This window comes from Python bivittatus, unplaced genomic scaffold (assembly GCF_059951505.1).
Source record: "Python bivittatus isolate LINGU-HERP-01145 unplaced genomic scaffold, Pbiv_v1 ctg000530_np1212, whole genome shotgun sequence".
In the NCBI taxonomy this organism is placed as follows: domain Eukaryota; kingdom Metazoa; phylum Chordata; class Lepidosauria; order Squamata; family Pythonidae; genus Python; species Python bivittatus.
Genome location: NW_028277085.1, coordinates 11441044 through 11462746, shown reverse-complemented (window position 1 = coordinate 11462746; position 21703 = coordinate 11441044). Strand labels below are relative to the sequence as shown.

General features: G+C 39.9%; 2 protein-coding genes across 4 annotated transcripts in view; one reads left to right on the top strand and one right to left on the bottom strand.

The window, feature by feature from the left end:
• Positions 1–20670, top strand: part of FANCI (FA complementation group I) — a 27013-nt gene extending 6343 nt beyond the window's left edge. For 2 of the 3 annotated variants that reach the window (XM_015888926.3, XM_088148664.1), the window contains exons 10-37: positions 88–220; positions 826–918; positions 1091–1227; positions 1412–1592; positions 2264–2351; positions 2891–3021; positions 3695–3765; positions 4114–4228; positions 5195–5317; positions 6581–6649; positions 7296–7397; positions 8190–8372; positions 8597–8718; positions 9644–9808; positions 10636–10815; positions 11236–11402; positions 11541–11620; positions 11873–11989; positions 12760–12811; positions 13324–13451; positions 13923–13991; positions 14155–14245; positions 15241–15425; positions 16051–16107; positions 16785–16844; positions 17762–17839; positions 18985–19080; positions 19569–19754. In XM_015888926.3, the coding sequence (XP_015744412.2) occupies positions 88–220; positions 826–918; positions 1091–1227; positions 1412–1592; positions 2264–2351; positions 2891–3021; positions 3695–3765; positions 4114–4228; positions 5195–5317; positions 6581–6649; positions 7296–7397; positions 8190–8372; positions 8597–8718; positions 9644–9808; positions 10636–10815; positions 11236–11402; positions 11541–11620; positions 11873–11989; positions 12760–12811; positions 13324–13451; positions 13923–13991; positions 14155–14245; positions 15241–15425; positions 16051–16107; positions 16785–16844; positions 17762–17839; positions 18985–19080; positions 19569–19754 (3259 nt within the window). Of the gene's footprint in view, positions 1–87; positions 221–825; positions 919–1090; positions 1228–1411; positions 1593–2263; positions 2352–2890; positions 3022–3694; positions 3766–4113; positions 4229–5194; positions 5318–6580; positions 6650–7295; positions 7398–8189; positions 8373–8596; positions 8719–9643; positions 9809–10635; positions 10816–11235; positions 11403–11540; positions 11621–11872; positions 11990–12759; positions 12812–13323; positions 13452–13922; positions 13992–14154; positions 14246–15240; positions 15426–16050; positions 16108–16784; positions 16845–17761; positions 17840–18984; positions 19081–19568; positions 19755–20492 lie in introns of those variants that run through there. The other variant, XM_088148665.1, reaches the window with a different exon arrangement.
• The window catches only part of POLG (DNA polymerase gamma, catalytic subunit), a 27819-nt gene continuing 25191 nt past the window's right edge, over positions 19076–21703 (bottom strand). The window contains exon 22 of the mRNA XM_007433191.3: positions 19076–21016. Within this exon, the coding sequence (XP_007433253.1) occupies positions 20952–21016 (65 nt within the window). The 3' untranslated portion in view covers positions 19076–20951. The remainder of the gene's footprint in view (positions 21017–21703) is intronic.

Sequence of the window (21703 nt, the reverse complement as noted above, 5' to 3'; positions counted from 1 at the left end):
TCAATTTTAACTGTGGTATTCATTGCCCTTTGTTGTAGCAAATATATTACATTCATTTCTTATTGCAACTGAAATTCAATCTTCCAGGTCACTGGAACTTGAAGAAGCTACAGTGCCCTTAGAACAACTCCGCCATGTGGAAGGCACCATCATTCTGCATATTGTGCTAGCAATAAATCTGGACCATGAGCTAGGAAAGGAGCTAATAAGATACTTAAAGGTATATTAAATGCAGAGTAAGAAGCTGAGTTGATCTCATGCAAGCAATGATAGCATTATGTGGTTTAGGCCAGAAATGCGCATTGGGCAGTTGCCCTTCTTCTTCTCTGTCGTCTTCTATCTATCTATCTATCTATCTATCTATCTATCTATCTATCTATCTATCTATCTATCTATCTATCAAATTTAGATACCACCCATCTCAGGAAAAAGTGACTCTGGGTGGTTTACAATAAAACAACAATAAATATTAATTAAAATACAATAAAAACAATATAAAAATACAGTAAAAATAGGATAAAACCAAACACGTACGCAAATAATAATATCTTCCAAGATGTCGATGATCAGTAAACTGTTAACATATGGGAGCATCTTCAAGGGGCTAGTCACCCCCAGGGCTGGTTGCCCCTTTTTTTGCCCCATGCCAGTTGGCAGAGCCAGTTGGCAGAGCAATTACTGCAGTGTTTGTTCAGTGACATGATTACAAAACATTGCCTGTATTCTCTATGGCCCATATAGACTTGATGGAAGATAAATTGCTTGATTTTCTTTGCAAATATGAAGCCCTCTTAACTTGCTTTGGATTGTTTTGATGTCTCCCAGACAGAGCAGCAAGGGGATCCTAGCAAAGCCCTGTGCCCCTTCAGTGTGACCATTCTGCTTTCAGTGGCCAGAATACACCGATTTAAAGAACAGGTATGTTTTTCTTTCTAGATTTTGAGTGTCTCATTTAGTGAATTACAGAAAACTTAGACATGCTGTCTTAGTTATCTAAACACCTTGCTTATTCTGTACTGAATGAGCTGAGGTGTTCCTTTAGGACACTGGTCAAGGGAAGTCCTAACTGCTCATTCTCATGGTACTTTAGGTATTTGAGTTTCTGAAAACGTCAATTATGAGAAGCTTCAAGGACAAGCAATTCCTTCAGGGCTCCAGGTTTCTACAGGATTTATCTCTTCTGCAGTGTGATATATATGACGTGTTTTTGGAAGTTGTAGCAAATAGGTGAGTTATTGCAGCCTGTCAGTTGAAAGCAGTTAATGGAAGAAGCTTTACTTTTTTCTTCTGCTTAATTCCCCATGTAAATCATGAAGCTTTGTAACCAACACATTTACTACAGGAACTTTTTTAAAGTACAGATGTAGTATTCCTTTACTCTTTCTCTCTCTCCTTCCGATGTCCCATCCAGTGTGTTTGGTTGGGATCACGTGACTCAGGGCCTGGTAGAGCTTGGATTTATCCTGATGGACTCTTATGGGCCAAAAAGACCTTTTGGAGGTAAAGCCATGGACAGTAACCATATTCTTCCCAAAACTCCAGCCCAGCAGGTGTGTAAACTGGGAACTAATATCCTCTTGGAAACTTTCAAGGTAATGTAAAGATGGAATTATATGATGCTATAGATATAATATTAAGAGGGTTTTTTTCCCCTATTGATACAGGATTTCTTCAAATTTTTATTATGATATTCAGAAATATTTCAAGACTGTCTTTAAAGGCAAAACTCAAGCCGTTTTGATAATTCAGTCACAGTTTTTTTCCTTCTCAATTTAAAATAAATTAAAATTGAGGGGTTTTTTTTCTTAACCCTGCTCCTCCCACCTGTTTTTCAGGGAAAAAAAAACCCTAGCTTTAGGGAACAACACCTTACATATTCTTGCATGAATTTTAGTTCAAGGCAAACTTGTTATTGGAGTGAGCGAAGAGTACAGTATGCAGCTTGTATTTGTCTTTAAATGTAAACCCAACTTTCATTCATAAATACTATTTAATCAATCAAAACAGAAGCAGGACAACCTACCTGAGAAAATAGAACTTTAATATATCTTGAGGCAATCCAGAACTGAGGGCACCACCACAGAGAACCCCTTTTTTTCACAGATGTGGCAAGTGCTTATAGATGCATAGTCCATGCTGACCAGTGGCCTGGGAGTAAACATCTTTGGGGCTGGCTGGTAAAGCATCAACCTCCAGAGACTATAGTAGAGCTCCTGAAACTGCATGGAGAAGTCTTGCATTTTTTAAATATCCTATCTTCCAGGTCCATGAACCGATCAGAAGTGAAATTCTAGAGCAGATCCTGAACAGAGTGATCACCAATGCAGGTGTTCCCGTCACCCACTTCATAGGTAACTGTGTCTTATGGATTCCATGGTCACAAAATAGACTGCAGGCTTCCAGTACAGTATCTCAAGAATGTTTCATCAGGCAGGAATTTCCCGAGGCTGCTGAATTAAAGAAGCAAATGATAGTTGGGAGAGAGTACTTAACTTTCTATATTGCATGAAGCCATAGTGACTTATTCAGCAAGCCATGATGAAGTAAATAAAGCCTCAGCATCATGTATGAACTCAAGGAGTGACTGATTTCAAGATTACTAGCCAATTTTCATCAATCCAAGTAGAATATGTTCCCATGTTTTCTGATCTTCATATGACTTTATTAAGAAGGCCTGTTGACCCTTATTCTTTAATGCAGCAAAACAAGTTAACTGTCTCTGAACTTTTTGGGGCGTGGGAGAAAGTAGTGAATTAAATCCTTTTCTTAATCTGTGAACTTGCAAATAAATGTGTCTCCTTTCCTTTTTGAAAGGATCTGATATTCAGAGAATCCTGTCTCCTATCCTATTCAATGCCACAGCTTTGGATGTTCTCTCCTCTCTTTGCAGACCTTTTGTCCAGCATTATTCTATCTGCTCCTCTTGTCCTTCAGAACTCTTCCTCTAATGTTACAGAGGCTTTTGAGCATTTGTCTTTCCTTCCTCTTGACACAGTACAAGAGCTGCTCAGGGCTGTACAGGTAATGTAATTTTGTTTTTATAAATACGTTAGTTGTTTTTCAGCTCAAAAATCAGGATGCTTTTTAAAAAAGGCATACTATAAATAATTAGAGGCACAAAGTGTACTTGTGCCAAAAGTGAATCTTTAATTACTTAAAATGGGTTTTTTTCCCTTCTCCCACCCATGGAGAGAATCCCCAAAGTGGCTTGCAAACTGCTTTTTGTATTACAGTAGCTATGAAGACAAACAATTTGTCAAGTCAAGATACGTGCCAAAAATGCAGTACTTTTGCACAATAGCAGGAAGTTATCCAAAAGAAAGTGTGGAGAATGCTCTCTTCTATATTTCTACCCAAGATAATTCAGAAGAAATCCTCCACCGAAGATCTCAATGGGCAGGCAGCTCTTTGGAGAGGCTGATTTTTGAGTTTCTGGTCCTAAATCATTTCTGGCAAGGGCATGCAACTGGTGTCCTTCAGATATATAGACAACAATTCTCACAATCCCTGGCTGCGTTGGTTAGAGCTGAAAGGATTGTCCAAAATGCAATGGGGCATTCCCATGGGTTAGGGCTCAACATTGCCCTTTTTATCATTTTCTCATTGACTTTCCAAGCTGCCATTTGTTCCTCTCAGAAATCCCTTGTTTACCAAACCTGTGGCACTCAGGTCTAACACATTTGTTTTCTCCCAGCCTTTGCTCAAAATAAGCATGTCCTTGAGGGACTCGCTGATCCTTGTTCTTCGCAAATCTATGTTCTCTGGGTAAGTTGTCTGTAAAAAAAAAAAAGTATTCCATGTTTCTTCATTTCCCCCTGTACACATACGTGCAAAAAGTAAGAATTCAGTAGAACTGTTTGATCACTTTCATCTCAAGAATGCTTGCTTGAACAGTTAAGTAAAATTTTCCAAAAAGAATGATTGATGGTTTCTGGGCAGAGAGCCTTATGTCTCTATGACAAGGAAAGTTAACAAATATTCATCAGTTTGTTTTTTTAATTATATTTTTTTACACTATTGGATTTGGCTGTAAACAAATAGCTCACCATTCTATTAAATTTCCATGCTGAGGTTGAGAAACACTGCCTTAGACTTTTCCTCTCTCGATTGCAGGCAGCTAGATGCCCGCAAGTCGGCAGTTGCTGGATTTTTGCTCCTCTTGAAGAATTTTAAGGTTCTGGGAAGCTTGACCTCTTCCCAATGCAGCCAAGCAATTGGAGCCAGTCAGGTAAGTAATGGGGCTGGTCCCAGCATCTTTCAGTAGCTCTCCTGCAGGTTCTGGTATTTATTTTGAACTGCTGCACTTATTCATATAACATGGGGGGGGGGGGGTCTGAGAAATGATAGATACAGCTAATTGCAATTAACTAACCAATGGAGTACAATTAACCAGTAGAAGGGACTATCCCAAATATAGGTGGTCCTTGTTTAATGACCACAGTTGGGACCAGCAACTTGGTCATTCAATGAAGCATTCGCTAAGTGAAACTGCAACCGAGCTTATGATCTTACTTCAGCTTTCCTTTGCTTTACAGACCTGTGAAGGTTGTAAATGCAAGGATTGCTCATAAAGTTGTTGTTGGATTGTTGACTGCTAGATAAGATGACATTTAAAAGAACTAACCTGCTCCATCCCACCATATTGTGCAAATCAGGCTCTCACCTTTTCCTCCTGTTTATGAACATCCACAGCATCAGGCTAGCTAGTGAAAAAACAGGAAGATGGACTAGCTGAACCTTTTTGGTCTCATTTAGCAAAATATTCTATGTTCCCAGAATTTTATTTAGTGGGGTATTACAAAATGTCTACAGAATATTTAAAATATTGTCAAGCTGATGTTGGTTGGGAGTATTGGAGAACTGTATGGAATTGTGGCAAGTTTGAGCATTTCCAGAAAAGGGTATAGAGTTGCTGGGAGTTGGGCGGTATATAAATTTAATATAATAATAATAATAATAATAATAATAATAATAATAATAATAATAAAAAAAAAAGATTATTCTCCATCAGGTCTTACTCCAATTAAAAAAATCTCCCATTTAACTAGTATTATCACTATGTTAGACTGATTTGATAGGCTTACAGAGCAAAGTCTGTGTTCAGCAGGGGTTGATCCCTAAGTTAATGTGTACAGGACTGCATCCTTAGAACAGCAATAAGAGGAGGTTTTCCCTGACTGTTACTGCCTTCCAGGTCCAAGCAGACGTCCACACCCGCTATAACTCAGCAGCCAATGAGGCCTTCTGCTTAGAAATCCTAGGCAGCTTGAGGCGATGCCTGAGTCAGCAGGCTGATGTCAGACTCACCCTGTACGAGGTAAGAAGAGCTCCCTTTGGCGTTCAGCTTAATTCTGTAACATTTCTAGCTGTGTCTCAAGTAATGGACTAGTTGTGGGTGCTGGCAGGTCTTTAGCTTCCAGTTCCCTGGTGGATAATCAAAGCAGCCAGTATCCACTCTCAGCTATACTTGACGGTGATTCTTGGAGCTTCTGGGAGCGCTGTCTGTTTCCCCTATCTCTGAGATTGCAGATTGGTAGTGGGAAGCAGATCATAGGGTCCCTGATGTTAATAATAGTAGAGAACTAGCAGTCTGGAGCAAGACCACAGGAGGAGAATAGGGCAAGATTCTCTTATCTTTGCAAACTTGGGTCCTGCTGTTTGTAGGCAGGTGGCCACAGAATAATATGGATACAGGTAGTCCTCGGTTAACAGCGGTAATTGGGACCAGAATTTCCATCACTAAGCAATGCGGTTGTAAAGCATGACGTGACTGCATCGTTTAGTGACAGCAATCCACAGGGGTGTTGGGATGGCCAGAACTCTGAGGACCGGTCGTAAGTATCACTTATTCAGCACCGTCATAACTTTGAACGATTGTTGAACAACTGGTAATTAAACAAGGACCACTGACTGCAGACAATGGGACCTTGTCCATTCATAAAATAGCTACAATGAGGGATTTAATCTATTGTTTACCAGAATGCTACCTATCTCCTCCTCCAGCTTTCATTCCACAGTCCTCTCCTTACTACTTCTGTCACTGTTGTGCTTTTTCAGGGCAAGTGGGTGCCATTTCCCAATTAAACACTAGCTTGCATCCTCTTGCCGTAATTATTTTCTAAAAATGCTTTCAAGGCTCGTGTGGAATTCTGGAATATGTTTGGAAACAAGAATTCTTTTCAGGCGCCCAACAGAAAAAGTCAGATGGAGCAGGAAGGGCATCCAAGGTGTCTGAGGTCATGTAGGTGACCCCCAAGGACCACATTGGCAACTTCAGCTAGAGTAAATGTGTGCCAATATATGTACCAATCATGATCTGGCAAGGGCTACCCTGTGCCTGTGTTGATGAGCTCAGGGATCTCATTGAAACCCTCTAGTTGTGCATTCTTACAGTTTTGTTTCATGGTGATATGAACAATCCAATGAGAACTGAATTTAATTAGGTGTTTTTGCCTTTGGTCTAGAATACACAGCAGTCAAGATATTTGGCTTCTGAGATCTGATGACAGTGAAAAGCATTGCCTGCCAGCCTGTTTCATGCTCCCATTTTTTAAAACTTTTCCTTCATTTGCCTTCACAGGGCTTTTATGATGTCCTGCGCAGAAACTCCCAACTGAGTCATTCCATTCTGGACATGCTGCTCTCACAGGTACAGTGCCTGGAGAAAGATCAAACGTCAGCAGCCAGATGCAGGTGGAACACCAACCACAGTTTGGGGTCACCCTTTTGAGTCTTGTGTTCTTCCTTTGCTTCCTACACCTGGTTCTGATTGTGATTCTGCTTTTGGACAGAAAGCACAAAGCCTAGTTGATTGGATGGGCAAGATGGCACATTGCTTTTGCCTCAGAATAGGAAGGTAGGATTTGCCGTATAGCTGGGGAGGAGTAAGAAGTATGAACCTAAGACACATGTTCTACATGAGTGTAATGTGTTAAACCCAAGTCAAAGAATCCCATGGTGTCTTTAAAGACTAATATATATATCTTTTTTGCCACCATAGTACTGATTAGATTTTAAGGTATGGCAAAACGTTATGGCTACACAAGGTTCATCCATCTCCTCAGAGTCCATTGAAGGAAATAAAAATCTACTCAATCTTGGGAGGAGGTGGTGATGATTATGACAGAAACAGCTCTCTTCAACCTAATTCAGCAAATAGTTTCTTCATTTCTATTATTTGTTTGTTTGTTTATATATAACGGGGGAAGTTTCTCTTCCTACTTGCTGCTCGGCAGCAGAATGAATAGATTATATTTAGCATTTAACCAATTCATGCCTTTTGTTTATTGCGACAGATAAAACAATATTACGAACCTGAACCAGACCTGCTGCCCCCATTAAAATTAGAAGGATGCATCCTGGCTCAGAGAGATCAAATCTTCTTGCAGGAACCTTTGGTAAGAGAGAGAGAGAGGGAGGGAGGGAGGGAGGGAGGGAGGAAGGAAGGAAGGAAGGAAGGAAGGAAGGAAGGAAGGAAGGAAGGAAGGAAGGAAGGGAGAGCATTCAAATAGTAGTTCTTTTTAAACCCCTTATTTAAAACCTGTCTCTGAGTTTGCATTCAGAATCAACAAGAGGATATTGGTGTCTTTCCTATACACAGCTGCAACCATCGTAACTCAGCTTGTCCATCACTGCATTTGAATGGGAAGAAAAGTGTTTATTGGTACACATGGAGACGTTGTCTTCTATGCAATAATAATTCAGATCTTGGGCAGGAATACAGGGAGGAACTAAAGTTTCTTTGAACTTGGACTTGGTCTGTTGAGCTTCAGCGTGGTTATTAGATTTCTACAGCCACCTATCAACTCATGTTCCTGAGATTATATAAAAACCAAGAAATAAAATATTTTAAAATACAGGTTTATTTTAAAAACAAGTTAAAAACAATTGAAGTGCACCATAAAATATTTACCTACAGTTGGGGGAAAATGTAACCAATTTACCGTTTTAGTTTATAAAATAGCTTCCACAGTGAGTACTTGGATGTTGTGTTTTTAAAAGGCTTGGAGAATCAGTAGATGCACACACACAAAAAAAAGCTCTTTTACAATTAGGAAAGGAAAACTTATCATGCTTTATTCATTGAAGGCAAATGGAACAGAGCTTTTGAAAAGATATTTAAGGTTTGGCTGGCTTGAGATGAGAAAAGGGCATTTTTCATTAATAGTTTAATGCCATGATTCCTTCAGGCTCATCTCTTGTGCTGTATTCAACATTGTTTGGCCTGGTATAAGAATGTTTTAACTGTGCGCCAGCAAGCTGAAGAAGATTGTGAGGAGGAGGAGGATAGAAGTTTCCAGCAAGAATTGGATGAGATGCTGGAATCCATCACAAGACGAATGATCAAGAGTGAACTGGAAGATTTTGAGCTGGTAATTTATTCATGTATTTGTTTATTCATGTCATTTCTATGCCGCTCCACTCAAAACAGGTCTGCACAATATGTAGAAGAAACAGAGTTTAAAAACAACAGAACAAATAGTAACCAGTGTAAACCATAACAGTAATGTGGAAAAGCAAATGGGAAGGAGATTGACTCATCATTTTTACAAATATTAGAAGTGGCAATTCTAACTCTCTTGCTTTTGAATGTTAGGATAAATCAGCAGACTTCTCTCAATCAACTGGAGTGGGCTTAAAGAACAACATCTATGCCATTTTAGTGATGGGCATCTGTGAGGTCTTGATTGAGTACAACTTTAGTACAGGCAACTACAGGTAAGGAATTGAATTCTTATTTCTAAAGCTTCGGTTCCTCTCGGACTGAACTGGAAGATCTGTGGCTCCAACTTCAGCTGAATTGTAGCTAATTCCATTAGCTAGACCACCACCAAAGCCTGTTTGTCATTTGTAAAGTTCAAGGAAGAAAAAAAAAATGAACAAGCACTCCTCCTGAAAGAAAAGGAAGACACACATAGAAACCCAGATAGAAAAAAAAACACTTAAAAAAAATACATCAAAAGGTTCATCGTAAAGTAGTTTGGTTCTAGAGCAATGGTCACCCTACAAATGCCCGGATGAACAGCCCGTGTGTTTAGTTTCTGTTAAAAACAAGGTAATGTGGTAGCCAGCTGCACTTCTCTGGTGAAGAGGCAGGCCCAGCTACTATTTCATGAGTCGAACCAACTTGTAAGACCACAATGATGACCATCTGATTTTAATGCATGGCCTTGAATGGATTGGAGAGTTATTTTTAAGAACTTGATTCTAAATCTCGTACAGCTATTTAGACCTGAAATCCATGGTCAAAAGATTGTACTGGTCCTGATAATTCACAGTCAAGATAAGTGTTCTATCTTGAGTTGCAGTCCTTTTCCTTGTAACTGCAGAAGAAATCTTTGGGTGGAAAAATTATAGTATCTTTATCTGATTCTTGGTGCAGGATATGTGTAGGTGTGCTTAAACATGGTTCAAATTAAGTACTCCACATCAGCCTTTAAAAAGTTCATCCTTAAAATTAAGAATAGAAATTATATAACAAAGGCATAGAATCTACATCAGGTACATATCAATAAATGAAACATGAATCTGCCTTAATTTTTATTACCTATGGATAAGTCAAGAGAAGATAGGCCATCTCCATCTGAAAAATCGTTTTGTGTCTTTTGATTTATATTTCTACCTTTGGTAATATGCGTTGCAGTAAGAACAAGTTTGAAGATGTTTTGAGCCTGTTCAAGTGCTACGCCAAACTTTGTGAAATCCTGAAAGAGAAAGCGGGAAAGAACAAATTCTCATCAACAAACAAAATTGCCCGAAGCTTCCTATCAATGGGCTTTGTGTGTACCTTACTTACAAGTCTCTTCAGGTAAAGAATATTGACTTAAAATACTGATCATACCCTGCATTTTACAAATATTCCAAGTTAGCCAACAAAAATGAGGTGGACTAGAAATGGCACTAGAAGCACAGAAATCAGCTATAAAAGCCACTGATAAAATACAGGCAATTCTTATTATTCATGCTAGTTACGTTCTATAAAATTGCCACAAATACTAAATTAGCAAATGCTGAACGTGTGCCTCAGGCGATTCCAGTGTTTTGCCACTCAGCATGTCCATGAATAAGCATGAAAGTGCTGCGAGTACCGATTTTGTGGTTACAAATAAATTTTAGTGAGTAAGCAAATTTGCATATACAGTATCCATGAATAATGAGAATTGCCTGTAGTATGAAAGCCCTTTCAATAAAAATATCACAAAAATATTATTTTAAAAAGGGCAGCAACAGTACTCTATTTATCCAAAGCAAAAAGAAATTTGAAAAAGCTAAGAGGGCCTCATATAATCATAATGCAGTATTAGCAACTTAATTTTTATTTAATGTGGGGTTCTGTAGGCACCATTCAAGCGGTGTGCCTCTCTCTAACCTAAACAATTCAAGACAATTGTTTAGACCTCCTGGTCCAAAAACATATACGCTTGTTTTTTTTCATTCTGACTATACTGTCTGGATGTATTTGACTATAATCCTCATCATCCTCAGCCAGCTTTTGCCTGAGACACCTGAAGGGTGCCAGGTCCCAGAAGGCTTGTTTTCAGCTCCAGTCAACACCCCTGGAGTTACCCCTGGTATTTGTATATTTTCAAGCTTTCTGTTTCACTTTCTCAGTCCAGAATTCTCCTCACTCCTTAGGGACTGTTCCCAAAACCACGAAGAGAGCCTGGCTGTCCTGCGCTCCAGCACTGAGTTCATGCGCTACGCTGTCAGTGTAGCTTTGCAGAAAGTGCAGCAACTGGATGAGACGGGGCAGACAGATGGGCCAGAGGGACAGAACCCAGGGAAGATGTTCCAGGATCTTTGCAAAATCACTCGGTGAGTTAGATGCTAAGTGGTCAAGAAGTTTCAGTATTGTAATGCTAATATTTTTTGTAAGAGCAATAGGAATAACACCTAATAGAGCTTACACACATCTTACATATTCAAGCTGTTTTCTTTTGGGATAAGCTGCAGTATGCAGAGTGCAGAAATGGAGAATTTTTTTTAGTAAGCCGAAGAAAATCAAGGTATGAGATGAGAATAAAGGAAACATAGCTAAATCTATGTTGCACGTTTCAGTATATATTCATTGCGTTTCTCTTCTTGCAAAACATTCTTGCTTCTGCTACATCTTCGGTCTGCTAAGTGCATTACTAAATGCACCAAGAGAGAGTTTAAAACAGTAGTAAGGGGTGCATGGAATTATTTGTTCAGACTGCCTGGTCTAATCCTCGTCTAACCGTCCTTTTCCTGTAGAGTCCTCCTGTGGAGATATACTTCAATCCCAACCTCAGCGGAAGAATTTGGGAAGAAGGATAAGGGCAAAAGCATCTCGCTGTTATGCTTGGAAGGCCTACTGCGGATTTTTAACACAGTGCAACAACTTTATCCAGCCAAAATCTCACAGTTCCTCCAGGCTTTGGGTAAATATAAGTCTGCTTCTTTAACTAACCCAAATTATTAACGCTATCTCCATGTGTCCTTTTCACACTGATTTAATTAATTTCTTTTCTGGGCTTTCGCTTCTACTTCACTGACATCTTTCCATTCCTCTGTGTTAGATATTGCTAATGAAGACGATGAAGAAGTAGCAGAGGTGAATATCACTGAGAGAGCTGCCTTCCAGATTCGGCAGTTTCAGGTAAGCTACGGTATAGGATGATGGCTGCTAAGCAGCTCCAAGCAGTCACCAGAGATTTGAACATCAGATACTCCAGTTGTGGAGCATTTTTAAGAAAAGATACTGTAATCATTCTCAAGGCAATTTTTCTTAGAAAAGCTTCCAAGTCCTGTAGGCCAGGAATGGGATGCCTAATTCTCAAAGCACTCATACTTCCTTCTGATGATTTTATCTGTTTGTTGTGAGTTCCCTCCTTTTCTTTTGCCTTTTCAGAGGTCACTAACAAACCTGCTTAGCAGCACAGAAGATGATTTCAGCAGCAAGGAAACTCTTCTGTTGATCAATATCCTTGTGATGCTCTCCAAACTGTTGGATCCCTCCTCATCCCAGGTATATTCAGGTAGTCCTCAACTTACGACGGCAATTGGGACCAAAATTTCCATCGCTAAGCAATGTGGTCGTAAAGCATGGGCTAAAAATTACTGTGTTTTGGCCATTGCAAGCGAACTTTAACCTGATGAACTTCATATACCTTCAGTATAACATGTCATTCAGTTCTCAATTCACACTATCTAATAAATACCTATCCTTCCTTCAATTCACCCTGAAAGCTGCTCAGAAATGTCTTTCTGGTAGTGGTGGGCTACATGTGGTTCTCTGGCTATATTCATGAAACTTTGGTCTAATTTCAAAACACCAATACAAGAGGTGCATAGGTTCAAACTTAAGATATCTGTTTCTTGAATATAGGTTATTACTTGGAAACAGGGAGGAGGAGTATTGGAATAACAAAAAGGGAATATAAGAGAAAATGGGTATTCCCACATAGTTTTGGCCTGGCCCCAGCCATTGCTTGCTCAATTCCTGAAAGAAGATATCCCCCCTCCCCACCAAAAAATGTGGCGCTAGACAGAAGGCTGCTCAATTCTATGGTTTTACGTCCACAGAAACTATAACTTGTTCCACTTGCTGTTGCTGCATTAAATATTGGTGTGGTCATGTTCCCCTTGCCAAGATCACCACTTTTTTCAAGACTCTGTTTTAATGGTCTGTTATTCTTTTTATTGATTTTAAGTGGTTGCTCTGAGAACCTTGTTAGTTGAGAAATAGGATTTAAATGACTGAGGAATAATCAACTCGCTTTGTCTCTCTTTATACAGTTTGTGCAACTGTTATCATGGATAGTGAAACTTTGCAAGGAAACTAGCTTAGGTAAGTTTTAACTGCTTTGGGGGTTGGAGTCAGAAAGCTGTTCAGTGTGAGTTTGGACTGCTGAGTACCTTGATGTAGCCAGTGTAGATCTGACACTGGCAGAGCTCCTGGCTTGGCTTGAGTGAGTGAGCCAGTAGCCTTTCATCCCCACTTTTCAGTTTTAAAGCCAATTATGTTTAATGAGCCCACCTCAATGTTTTTGCTAGTGGGAACCAAATTGGAACTTTCTGTCATGGATAATCCTGGTTAATGAAACCATAATTTATTCTGAAAATGAAAGAGGAAGGAAGAAGCATGTCTGGTTCTTCAACCAACCAACCAGTCATATCTTATTTGAATATACTCACAGGGTTTTATAGCAAAAGATAAAAAATAAAATGCAACAACTGAAATCAGAACAGTCTAACCATCCCCAGGTGAGTGATGAGGGCTATGCCTGTGAAGATGAGCGGGGCTGGAACATTCAGATGTTTTCAAAACTTGTTGATGGAGCCTTTTCTCTTTCTCTACAGAAGATGCCCCTTGCTGCAAAGGTTTACTGTCTCTGCTTTTCACATTGCATGCTCTTGTTAAGAGCCCGGTCACCATACTGCGTGATCTTGCCCAGGACATCCATGCTCAGCTGGGAGACATAGACCAGGTGAGGAAGACCAGCTGAGCTTTTAAGACTGAAGTCAAGATGCATTCATTTGCCAGTGCAAATATAATCCAAGGTTTTCCTATCAAGATAAGCCATAATGTGGTTTGATTTGAGGCATTTGAAGTATGAACTTAGCTTATAGCTCAGCACGTTGTGTCAGATGTCATGGCTTTATCAAAAAGCCATGATTAAAACTAAGCATTAGGAACCTAATCACTTTATTTAACCCGTGCCCCATATCCTTGAATGGGATTCTTGAAATGTCAAACTATACCAGTGTAGTGTAGATTAGAGAGTTCTGCTTGGACCAAGGGAGACGGAATTCAAATCCTCAATTACTCACAAAACTTAGAAAGAAATCTTGGGCCAGTTACTCTCATCCTACCTCTTACAGGATTGTAACGATGATAATATAGTGGAATAGAAATCTGATAGCTGAACCAACATCAATATTTCTGTTAATATTCTCAGGATCTTGAGCTAGAGCATCAGTGTCACTTTGCCATTGTGAACTCAAAGACGGCAGCTCCTACAGCTTGTGTAAGTTGCACTGGGATCCAACTTAAAGAATGCAATTACTGAAACATGTAAAATTCTATTTTAGAAAACAGCATTACACAGCACTTTGTCCCTATGTGACTTAAGTTGTTCTACCATCTCTCTCTCTCTCTCTCTCTCTCTCTCCCTCCCTCTCTCTTTAAAGTTAATGGTTTTGAGTCAAGCAGACAAGATCCTTGAAGAGGTGGACTGGTTGATCAACAAGATGAAAAACTATTTGGGATCTGAGGCAGCAGGTAACATTTGTGAAGGAGCTCTTACTTAGTGAAATGCTTGGATAACTGTCTGTTTTATGTCAGAAATGACTGCCTTTGTGGAAGGCCCAGCTATGATCATTAAAGAAATGTCTAGATCATCGACTTTCAGATTAATCCAATAAGAACTCTGTCTTGGTAATTGGAAAATATCTGAGGCCCCTCCAAGCACAGTAAGTCTGAGAGAGATGGTCCAGCTAGCAACATTACACTCCCATTTTTGTCAAGTCAAATAAGTAGACAAGATCAGACACAAATGTTAAGATCCTCTTTTTTCAGAAGAGATCCCAGTTACACATTTTGACTATAAAGAGAAAAGGTTTCAGCCACAAGGAAAAAGCTTCACACAATTGGATAGTTAAAAGTCAGGAAGAAAAAAGGAGATGGGGGAAGGGGAATGGAAATGGAAATGGAAATGTGGCTGATCATAAAATTGTACCAGTTTAGTTTCTTCGCTGGAGTGAGAGGGAACCTCCAGATGTGCAAATCAGATCTTACCTATTTTCTGAACGTCCTGCATAATTTTACTCAGTTTTACCATGCCCCTCCCCTCCCCTCCCCTTCCTTTCCTTTCCTCTCTCTCAAGTTCCAGTCCAAGAGTGATGTTTTCTGACTGATTTGGTCCAACAAACATAATGGTGATCACATTTTGGATCAAATGAAGTTTTATTTTAAAGCTTGCATATCAGTTCCCTTGAATTTGCTGCCTCAGAATAGCAGGAAACTAACCATCCCACCCAATTTTGATGATGAAATCAAAAGTGGCTCTAAGAATGGCAAAATTGAGGGATGCAGGAGCTTCGAGGCTCTATGCAGATCTGGAGCCACAGGCTGTCTCCTACCGTGTGTCAGAAGCACACCTGAACTGTATCTGCTAGGGAAGAAAAGAGAATCCCATTCCAGAGCAGACATTCCTAGAGGATTCAAACCTTGACTTGTATGGCTTGCATTGAACTCTCCTCTTCTGTTTTTACTAGAAAATGCCTCACAAGCAGTAAACCAGACTCAGCTACTAGAGAAGGCAGTCATTCTACAGCTTGGGACTCTGCTGACTGCCTACCATGAGCTGGTACAAACAGCCTTGCCTGCAGGGACCTGCGTGGACACCTTGCTCAGGAGTGTCAGCAAGATGTATGCCATTCTTACAACTCTTGTAAAATATGTGAGTGCTATTGACCTGGAGGGGTAAAGATGGGGTCAACAGATTCCCCTTAAGCCCATTATTTTAGGGGAGTTAAAATGTGGACAGCTGTTATGCTGAAAAGTAGAAAAGAGCTGGTGTGTACAGAACGTTCTCGTAGGACTGTTCCTAAAAAGGTCCTGAATCTAAGTGGTCTCTGCCAAACGTTTGGTTATGCAGACGCTAGAAGCAGGACCTGCTGTAAGGCCCAAGGGGTAATATATATCAGGACATCCTGATTATTTGGGTTGGATAGTATGAAACAATGTATTCCTGGCCTGGGGAAAGGGGCAAGATTCTGTTATTGTACCTGCAACGATAAAAAGTATTCCTGATCTCCCTGTTTGCCTATTTCTTGACCTTGCCTACCTTATAGGACTGACGTCAATCTTGAAAGCTGCTCTCTAGCCCATTTTATATCAAGCAAAATAAAGGCGACGTCGTTTGAGTTTCTTTCTCACGTTTTCCTCTTTCTCGGGACTGAGTATTCTTTCACCTTCTCCCCTTAATTCTTCGCTGTTCCCTTCCCAAGGCCAAGTCTATATTCTTTCACAGACAGTAAGGCAGTCTTATCACTCATATGCATCCTCTTGTATTACTCTCCTAGTATCTCCAAGTGTGTCGAAACACAACCTGGGGGATTCCAGGACGATTTGAGAAACTGGTGAGTATTGCTTATTGCATACAATGCCTATCATTAAGTACAGTGGTACCTCTAGTTACGAACGCCCCTCCTTACGAATTTTTCAAGATACGACCAGCTCCGGCCCCAAAAATTTACCTCTACTTGCAAACTCCGCCTCTACTTACGAACCGGATCTGCGGCCATTTTCCCTGCTGCCACGCGGTCGCAGCTTCCTGTGGGCGAGATTGCGGTAGCAAGGAGACGTTCAGTGAGGCTTGTGGTGTGTTTTGTGGCGTTTGGAAGGTTTTTGTGGCGTTTGGAAGGTTTTTGAGGTTTAAAAATAAAATGCATATGTTTCAGAACTGTTTAGCCGTATTTACATTGAACTTTATGGGGGAAATTTACCTCGGGGTGCGACCAAATTCGGAGGGCGGATTAGCCGTATTTACATTGAACCTTATGGGGAAATTTGCCTCGTAGTGCAACCAAATTCAGAGGGCGGAACGGATTAACCGTATTTACATTGAACCTTATGGGAAACTTTACCTCAACTTGAGACCAACTCAAGTTGCAACCAGAGTCACGGAACGGATTAAGTTCGTAACTAGAGGTACCACTGTACTTCATAAACACTGGGTGGGGCAGGGTGGGGATGGAGATCCTGCAAGGATTATGGAAGAAAGCTCTCAGTAACTGTCACCCCTTTGGTTCTATAGGTTAGACTGTCTGGTTCTCACTTGACTCCCCAGTGCTATGCCTTCATCACATACGTGCAGGTGAGACAAAGTGGTCAATTTCCTATTTCCAGTCCCAGATGAGGCTACTATTAACTTAGGAAGGGAAACAGCCTTTGAGAGCATAAGATGCAGCAACTTTGCTGAATCGAATTGGATTTCAGTTTGGACATCATCTGGTAGGGATGGGAAGCTGGTAGCAATCAAAATAAATCTGTGGATGTTCTGACATCGAAATATGAGGATCAACATTCTACTAGGCCAGTGTTGTCCAAACTTGGCCACTTTAAGATGAGTGGACTTCAACTCCCAGAATTCCCCAGCCAGCCATGCTGGCTGGGGAATTCTGAGAGTTGAAGTCCACTCATTTTAAAGTGGCCAAGTTTGGACAACACTCTACTAGGCCTTGCTGGCAGACAAGCATTCTACTGTGTTCGGTGCAGCCATAGAACAATATGAACTAGGCAGGCAGAAAGGTCTTGAATTCAATGAATGAGGATCAAGAATTTCTGTAAAGCTGGCACAAAGGCCATTGGAATTCCAATGTGAGCCTGCTCAAAGCTAGTTTACAGGGATAGGAAAGCACAGCAGTAAATTCTGCTGCCAGCAAATTTTATTTATTTTATATATATATCAAATTTATATCACTCCCCCACAAGGAGGGACTCTGGGCAGTTCATAACCAAACAATTTAAAATCAATAAAAACATAAATAATACAGTATAAAATACAATTATTAAATATAATAAAATCCAAGCAATGGTGGTATTATTTCAACCTGTGACCATATCGGTCAAAGGTAAGACTAGGGAACCAGCCATCCCCAAAACTGACTATTCCCATCCCCACCCAACTCAAGTGATGAGTGACCAACTCAAGCCTCTAGACTCACATACCCAGTTCTATTCCTGCCAGACCTAGTAAAAATGCATCTTCCTAATACAATTTGTTTTTTTCAGACCATCCAACGTGAAACCCTGAACTCTGCAGGAGAAAAAAAGAAAAAAGACAAAAGGGGAGAGGTATCCGCTGTTATGGTAAGTGTAGTTAGTTTTTCACATTTGAGTATTTCCATGAATCCAGACTGAGCTATAAGTGGATCCTCAATATTTTCTTAGATGTATAGACCTCTGGAGTCTTATGCCAGTTCCCGGCATTTTATTTTTGCATTCTAGAACAGCAGCATCTAGGAAAATAAGATATTCACACCCAGAAACAATTAGTATGTTCCCACGCAATAAATGAGAGAGAGAAAATGGGGTAGACTTAACATGGTTGATGCTTGGACAGAAGACTGTCACCACTGTGCTTCTGTCAGCAGAGTGAATTCTGTTACACAAGATGTCCTGAGGGCAAATCTGTGTGAAGATCTGATTCAGCTGAGTGGTGACAATAGTACCAGCAGAGGCGAATATGTGTAGCTCAGGGTTGAACTGTGGAGTCCTTGGGGTTCTCTGAGCTTGGTTCTTTTCTTGCGGGTAATGAAACATTTGCAAGAAAAGAACCAAGCTCAGAGAACCCCAAGGACTCCACGGTGACAATAGTGCTAGACTGTACCATTTCATATTGCAATCTTCACCCAGATTTGCTCTCAGGACATCTTGTGTAACTGGAATGTGTTGACAGAAGCACAACTTGTTTCTTAAAGACAACCTCCCTTTAGTTAGAATACTAGTGTGTCAGGGAGAAGCATTATTAGTTTATTTTAGCCCTGATATGCTGGCTTTCCATTTGGAAGCCCGTTCTATCATTAAAACACCTGCCAGCATTCTGAAATCATATAGCCGGACTGGTTTTGCTGCTAGAAGTGGGCTAGAATCAAACATGCATGCTCATCCTGGAATGAGAAAGCTACCTCCCGCTCCAAAAAAAGAGCAAAAGCCCTTCATGGTTTGCTCTTAAGATGAAATAGCTGAAATCTTTCCATGTTTTTTGGTTGTATAAATGTGCAACTAATGTAGTCAACTGTAGTGTACTTTTTTTGCTTCAAAAATTACTTTGTAATTGAAACACTTGCTAAGGTATTTGATGTACAAAATAACATCTGCTCTGTTTTGATCTCAAAATACCGTAGTTCTTTAATTTGTTCTACTCTTGTACTTTCACTATTGGCCTATGAAAATCCTAAACAATGATTGTGTGTTATTTCCTATTGATATGCTGATTTTCTTGGAATCCGTAGGCTAAAGTGTTGCGGGAGACTAAGCCAATTCCAAACTTGGTTTTTGCCATAGAGCAATATGAGAATTTTCTGATCCATCTCTCCAAAAAGTCAAAGGTAAGATTCAATTCTAAAAACATCGTTCTTGATATTGGCAGTTACGATAATATAAGGTGGTGTATCTTTTATACTGCATGTCAAAACCTATTCACTTTATGATACGTTAGCCCTGCCTCCAAGTTCAAAATTTTAATTATTTTTCATTTGCATAAGCAATTTTGGTTCTTGATTTCCCACTTTAAAATAGCATCTGATATATTTTATATCTATTAGAATTCAAGAGTGATAGAGAAGGGCCTGTGTATTTGCCCTCCAATGAAATATTAGCTTATTTATTATTTATTAGCTTATTAAAAAACAAATTCAAGCAATGTGTTCTTACTCAGATGCACATTTTGAGTTAAATGAAACTTGATCTATACAATTACAGTAACTGTACATCATATAAGTGAAGTGTAAATTTAACTCTGATAATTCTTTCCAATCCTCTGAATGGGTGGTATAAACATTTTGTAAAATAAATGAACCACCTCTGGGTGTTCCAGGTCAACCTAATGCAATACATGAAACTCAGTGCCTCCCGGGACTTCCGAATCAATGTATCTACTGTAGAAAATGCCCTGCAGGAACAGGATGCTGAGGATGAGCCAGGCCCCGATGAGGTCAGTTTACAGGAAAGGTTACCATGTGATGTCTGTGGTCACTCATGTGCCTCAAGACCCTTCCCTTGATGCCTGCACACTTTCTTTTAAAAAGTTGTATTAATAATAAACATTGAATAGGCGAGTGATATTCTGCTAAACAGTGCCCCTACCTCTTTGCAACAATGCTTTTGCACTCCACAAATGTTCTACTGCTGGGAGAGGACAAGGCCATGCCCACCTTGGAAGCTATTTTGTGAATGTGCTCCCACTAAAGGCCCAAAATTCCAGATGTGCCCGTCAGCTCCAAGAGGTTCCTTTACAGTCTAAAGGAATACACTGAAAGGTCTTTATCTTGGTGATAATAGCAATGTATATCGCTGCATTCTCCTTGTGTAGTTTGTATGAGCATCAATCTCATGTACGCTAACATCGGTTTAAATAATTATAGCGTTGTGCCCCTTGTTTTAAAAGCAAACCACCTGATGGAATATGACAACCATCTTACCCTAGTCCTGTTCAAAAGTGAGTAGTCAATTCCACCACCACCACCACTGCTGCAGCTTGGGAGCAGGAATAAAGACTGGAAGTTTTCTGCTTCCATGAGCACTTTTAATTTAAAAAATAAAATCCTGAAACATTTTGGGCTGTCCATCCTTACCATAGTTCTCTTCTGTTTCTTTCCTTAAAACACATCTTGACAAAGACAAACCCCCCCAAAAATATTTGGGAGATCTATTATAGTAGATTATGCAGCTTGCACTATTTCAGTAGTTCACTGGCCACTGTTTTGGATTTTCCAACGGCCTGTGTTTTTATTTCTTCTAGAGCACGGCGTCTACACAGTCGAGCGCCAGCAGAGAACCCAAAAAGAAGAGAAGAAAAAAATAAGAGCCGCCTTGTTTCTTCTCAAATGGCGATTTTGTACAGTTTCGACATCCACAAGGAGACCATCTTTTTCAATTAATCTACAGTATATTAGAAAAGTATTTCTTCACCACATCCATTGCACATAAAACCTTGAATGCTTACATTATCAGTAGCCTGCTGCTGATCTCTCCTGACCTATCCCAGTAAGGCACATTAACTTTGCAAGTTTTCCTTTTGGTCTCTAGTCCACGTGGACAATGTCAGAGATGGGCCTCAGGAACCACAGTCCTCAGAGATGCTTGTTCTCCTCCTTTTATCTTGGAGCGAAAAGAAAAAGCGGGTGTCAACGTTCAGGAGGCTCCTTCTGGAGGATTCCACTGGGACAAAGTGTGTCCAGTTAGCTTCTAAACTCAAACTTCATTTTCCTTTTTCCAAGGAACCTTTGGTTATGTTGATAAGTTTGTATATATCCAGAGCTTCCCCTGTAAGAAATTAACAGTAACAAAGTTACAAAGTTTCATAGAATCATTTCTGAGCATATAAAAAATGCTCAAATTTAAAACTTAACTTTTAAAGATTCATGTGCTGGTCTTTGTGCTTCTAAATAAATCTTGTCCCGAGCAGGGATTTATGTAAGGCAAGGAGGGGAAAGAACATGTAAATTAAAACCTATATTTCAAACTCTTCTTATTTTGGTCAGAGGCTGCAGATATTATGAATATATTTAGCCAGAGCTGGGACCTATTTGAATTTTCTTAGTTTACTTTGGCAAAGGATTCCTGTAACAGCTTAATTCAATAAAATGCATAATGTTGCTGGGTTAGTTTCTTAAGCTGTCACGTTTGGTACAAAAATTGTTAACTGCATTTCTGAAAATAAAGAATTATAAGCTTTTTAAAATGCATGTTAACTTGAAAAAGCAATATCAGTGCTGAGCATAGTTGCTATTTGTGTGACAAGACTTAACCTTGTAGGTCCATTAAAAAAAGCATAGGTGTGCAGGAATTGGCAGTGGCTGGGAAAAGTAACAAACAATAGAAAAAAGTGCTCAAGTTGGGAATGTAACCAAAGATATAATGCAACTATCATAAACAGAAAAGAAACACCAATGAGGCGAGTTTGGAAGAGTTATCTAGATGTTCTCCCAACTGCATCACACTTTATGCCAA